The sequence below is a fragment of the Theobroma umbraticum genome, unplaced genomic scaffold (genome assembly GCF_002168275.2).
Source record: "Theobroma umbraticum cultivar Fairchild unplaced genomic scaffold, ASM216827v3 scaffold_147.0, whole genome shotgun sequence".
NCBI lineage: Eukaryota > Viridiplantae > Streptophyta > Magnoliopsida > Malvales > Malvaceae > Theobroma > Theobroma umbraticum.
The window spans coordinates 930,066-935,434 of record NW_018397259.1 but is presented as its reverse complement, the minus strand read 5'-3'; the positions used below and the strand labels follow the sequence as shown (position 1 = coordinate 935,434).

The 5,369-nt window shown below is 37.2% G+C and overlaps 1 protein-coding gene across 1 annotated transcript in view; it reads right to left on the bottom strand.

The window, feature by feature from the left end:
• TPR15 (Heat shock protein DnaJ with tetratricopeptide repeat-containing protein) overlaps positions 1–5,369 on the bottom strand; it is an 8,338-nt gene that overhangs the window by 2,663 nt on the left and 306 nt on the right. Inside the window, exons 2-9 of the mRNA XM_021426171.2 lie at positions 5,239–5,363; positions 4,856–5,095; positions 4,279–4,408; positions 3,889–4,041; positions 3,499–3,737; positions 3,315–3,384; positions 2,301–2,507; positions 138–373 (exon numbers count right to left, since the gene is read on the bottom strand). Coding sequence (XP_021281846.1) covers positions 138–373; positions 2,301–2,507; positions 3,315–3,384; positions 3,499–3,737; positions 3,889–4,041; positions 4,279–4,408; positions 4,856–5,095; positions 5,239–5,363 — 1,400 coding nt within the window. The remainder of the gene's footprint in view (positions 1–137; positions 374–2,300; positions 2,508–3,314; positions 3,385–3,498; positions 3,738–3,888; positions 4,042–4,278; positions 4,409–4,855; positions 5,096–5,238; positions 5,364–5,369) is intronic.

Sequence of the window (5,369 nt, the reverse complement as noted above, 5' to 3'; positions counted from 1 at the left end):
TGGAAACAAAAATTTTGTCTAGGCCACACTGCGAAGGAAAATTTTATATCAAGACCACAAGCAGTTACATCCACTGTGACTCTGAGTTGAAAGCATAAAACATTATATGGAGAAAACTTGGTTCCTACAGAACTTACAAAATGAGGTATAGATCTAAAGGGATTCCCCTTTTGGCTTCTTCTTGCACGGATGATAACTGACGTTGAGCTTGCCTTAACTCCATTGTGTTGCCAGTAGTTCTATCCTGACCGCCAGACTGGTGAGATTTTTTATCAGATTGCTTTTCAAGAATGTTGATAAGTCTTTGAAGATCACTAGATGATTGTCCATAGTCTCTGATCATCCCATGTAACCTTGCTCTCCTTGAAACTGCCTGCTTCAACGGCAGGACGCAGGCAGTGAGTACAAAATTATGTAGCTATGATGATTATAATAATTTTGACAAAAAAATCAAACACAGAAGTGTAGTGACTCAAATGATGAAATAAACAAACTGCTTTCACGTTTAGCATATCCTTATCTCAACATAAAGCTTTAAAATGAGATAAAGTTAAAATTGTAATGTCCCAAAGGGACCTAGAATAAACATGTTATACCAGTTAATGAGCTCAACAACATACCTCTTAAGCTTTTCCTATATTCCGTTAACATTTCAGTCAACACTTTTATGCTAAAACATTTAAGAAACTTTTATGCTAAAGCAAAGCAAGCTACATAACAGGGTGTAGATTTGGTTTAGGCAAGTTTGTCAATAGCTAGAATTAACCTATAGATGCACGTGAAGGGGAGTGTTAAGTGGTGTTATCCAATCTGTTTAAAGTTGTTGTAGACTTAAATTCAGGTTAAGCCTCTTCACTTATTGCCTTTTAAGTAGGATGTTTCACATGGTTTCAAGAGCCCAAGTTGCTTCTTGTTTTATAGCACTTTATTTGTTGTCCATGTGCTAGGCCAGTTTGTTTCAGTTGTTAGCCTACAGGGGCACTTGCAAGTGGTGCTATCCCATATGTGTTTAGAGTTTGTTGTCGCCTTATATTTAGGTTGCGCTTCTCCACCTATTACCAATTGGTTTTAGGTTGGATGCTTAACAGTTTTATTAGTTTTGGATACATACTTCACCTCCTAAATGTAGCAACATCAAAGATTTGAAAAGACATAGAATATCACCCATACTTCAGATCTACATTTTAAAATGTAGGTTGATCATGGATAATGCAGAATATTCCATGAATATAAAGGTCACTTAACATAAAGGAGCCAATATCCTCCCACACTACTTCCAACATCAGGTTTCACACATTTTTCTGACAAAAAATAGATAATGTGTTAACATCATGAAGGCAAAGCCCTCAAAAAAGAAGCATTAAAAAACATATGAAGAAAAGTTAACTGGAAAGGAGAAGTAATTAGGAAGCAAACCCCACAATTCTAGCAATATTTTGATCTCATTGTTGAGTTATTAATGAAAAAGAACACTAGAACATGTAGACCACATACATCGCTTGCAAACAAATAAGAGAGGAATTATGATGAATAAAACTATCATTGGTAGGGGAAACAAAGGCCAAAATATTCATGGCCAAGAACACCAGATTACTGATGTGCCGGAACAACCTCTTTAGCCACCTTGCATTCCATGTGTCTAATTCGTTTCCAACCTTGAATGGTAATTATCAGGTATCATGCATGAACTTCCAGGCACACCTTTGCATTTCAAATCAATAAGTGCTTAATTTAACATCGAATAATCAGAGTGAACAAGAATTTTCAAATCCCACTGAATCAAGGGAAAGCAACTATACTAACTACAAAGACAGTAGGGTCAGAGACTTCGAAAATCCAAGTCTGACAAGTTCATTTATGTCAACAATTTGATCGCATATACTGGAACAAAGAAAATGAGCTGGATTAAGCAATGGAAAAGGATTGTTCCTCACAAGAATACCAACTTATAACCCATTAAACACAATCCATTCAAGTTTTTAGTATCAACAGCAAACTGTTAATCTTGCTTTTTTTCCTTTTTTTTTGAAAAGCAGACTGTTAGTCTTGTTAAGAAATTTCCTTAGAATTTTCTGCACCATCACCCCCTACTCATCAATCTTTCAATTTCAAAGTAAACTAATCCAGTATAAGAAAGACCCAAATCTCAGAAGCCAAGCAAAATCATTAAAGAAATCTTCCTAACAAGATCCAGACAGCTACTGCACTATAAAAGCACTCTTTGATCATATAAATGCAAGCAAAAAGGAAGAGAAAGAAAGGGAGAGAGAGAGAAAGAAAAAGGCCGGAGAAAGGCCAACCTTTGTATAATTTTCATCAAGGGCCATTGCCAGACTGCAATCTGCAATTGCATCAGCAATTTGACCCAAAGCTTGGTGCGCAGCAGCACGATTGCAAAAGCATATAGCTGCAAAAGGCCGTGACTCAACATTGCTTGACAAAGCAATAGTGTAATGCTCTCCTGCTTCTGTATACCTACCAGAACGAACTGCTTCATTCCCTGCATTCTGAAATTACAAAAAAGGAAAAAGAGATAAATGAAAACAAAAGAATTTGTGTACATTATTAGGCACATTTGGAGTTGCACACAATGGATCGGTCAGCAGGAAAAGGGGAAAAAGTTCACAACAAAATGTGGGTGGATTAAAGAAAAGATAAGAACATTAGATTTATTCCAATTGTTACTTGTTCAATTTCATTTTTACAAAATCCCCTTCTCACTACTTGATGAGTTCCTCATCAACCATAAAATCCAATTTATGAGTTGTTTTTCCCATTCCCTCCATGAATACCAAGTGAACATTTTGTATGCCATCTTTCCACCATCATCAGATGTTTCCTAATACTACTCATGACACTATTAACGCTGTACTTTTATCCTCATCAATCACCTTTGACATCCAGAGGACACTACTGAAAAGAACACAGTGATTTTGACAGATGATATGTGACCCACAATCTTTTGTTTGTTAGTCCACAAGTGTAATAGCACTTCTACTCTATTTCCTTAGTTGTATCAATCATCAAAAAACTTAAGCATACAAATAACATCAATACAGAAAATATGATATGTTTTTTTCTTGTTTTTGCTACACAACTTTTTAGAGAGGATTTATCCCTGGCAGGTAGGACATGGGTATCATACCCGCAGGCTTGGGCATGATGTGGAACCATACCAATGAGGCCAAGCTTTAGGGTCAGAAAAATGACATGGAATAGCATTATCTTCACGTCAAAGAACCACCAGAACTTAAACTATCCCAGTATTCAAGAGAAAATGAATAAATGAACAGCATATTGCTTATATCACATACCTTAAGGCGTAAAAGTTCTCGAATGGTAACAGCCAATGTAACAGACATTTCCAAAATTTTGCTTCCATGCCTACAAAATTACAACCAGAATCAGGAATCCTAAAGTATGGTATGCAAAGGAAGGACACGATGGAACAGAGCACTAGAAATCTGTAAACTAATCATGAACAAGATAATGTATTACTTGTCCTTCACAGATCCCACTTGCTCAAGCTGCTGAAGTAAATCAAGTGCCTTCTCAAGCTTTCCCATATAGAAGTATGATTTGGACATCAAGTGCCACCTCCACAGCATTGGAATAGAATAACATCTCGAACCATCTATGCTTGCTAACTGGTTACCAGTCTCCGCTTTAGAAAAATTCTTTTCAGCAACATAAAGAGATTGCTCACACAACTGAGTTGCCTCTTCATATTTCTTCAGCTGCAAGAGGCCACAAATAAATGCAATTCAGACTTAGTTTGTTTCTGATGACATATGAATGAAATGCTTAAGGAAAAAAACAATGACACAAAAACCTTAAAGGAGGAAAATGGAAAAACTAAAGGGAATTCCAAGTTAAAAGAGCACAGACCATACAAAGAGCCTCTGCTTTCATTTCAAGCAATTTTTCAGAATATAAACTAATAGACAAGGCCTCAGCAATTGTATCTAATGCACTAGATGCTGCATTGGATGACTTCTGCTCCAAAAGTATTGCAGAACGATCTGTAAGCTCATCCACTCTCTGCAGGTAAAAAAGGCAGAGAGTCAGTCACCACCAACATATTAGCAAATGAACTCCTGCTTTCTTATGTTATGGGGTCTCAAAGACTTAATTATGCTGCCAAACCCTGGCAAGCAAGCTGAAAAAGCCCTTTCCCATTTTTTATTTTATAATAATAAGGTAAGCTTCATAGCTCCAACCTATACAAGGCCGTCACTTACTTAATGATAATGACATATAGACCCAAAATGTGCATACCTGAGCCTTTTGGAGGCCATCTGCAGCATCTATTGTAATTCGGCGATCCAAGCACACACCAGCTCCTGAACCTAAGCACTTACTGAAATACCGTATGGCAATATCAGTTTCCCCCAGCAAAAGGTGACAACTGCAAAGTGCACACCATGTATATTAGAATAGTAGTATTCCTGATAGGAAATTAGTGAATTTGGCAGCATATCTAACATTTCTATACATAGACTAGGCATTCTTAGATGCAAAGGGCAGTCAACTCCTCTCCTTTGAATGACATTCTTGAGGATTAGAGCAGCTTTAGCAACAACGAACTTTATAACTTCTAACCAAATTCTTCTTCAATTTTATTTTATTTTATAGCTCCAGCAAGACCTGTACGATTTCCAAGTCCAACTAGATGCTTCCAAACTTCAAGATAGTAATGTCGTAAATAACAAAATAATCAAACAAAACTAAACCATTAGACATGCAGAGCAATTAAGTAGAATAGCCACTTAATTAGACAAACCAGTTCCAGGAACATAAAATTGCTGAACAAACTAAATAAATCACAGAGCGAACACAAATTTTAGGGCCTTACTTGGCAGCTCTGACATAAGCTTTGAGAAAATTGGGATCAAGAGCCGTAGCCATCAGACAGTCTGCCAAGGCTTCTCTCAGCCTACCAAGTGATATCCGTGTGGCTGCACGGTTGCTATAGCAAAGGACAAGAGGCTTGATGGAGCACTGTGAAGTCTCATTTGAGGGGACAGAGTTAATCCCCTCTGTGTAAAATTCCTCAGCTTTAGACAGATTATCACTTCTATAAGCTTGATTTCCCCTGATACAAGTTCAAACTTTCCCATATAAATAGCAATCCCGTCTTCTCAAAGCAACAGTAATTAACATGAAATCACATAAGCAACAAGTAATCCGAAGAATCTATCCTAAACATTATTAAATGCTAGCGAGTCATCAAAATACCTGAGTCGCCACATCTCACAGGCTTCATGGACTGCAGCAGTAGAGGAGTTAGACCTTGGTTTGAACCGTTCATTCTCCTCTTCACTATGGTATGTAGACTTATCTTTTTGTTGACACTGTGCTGGCTCAGA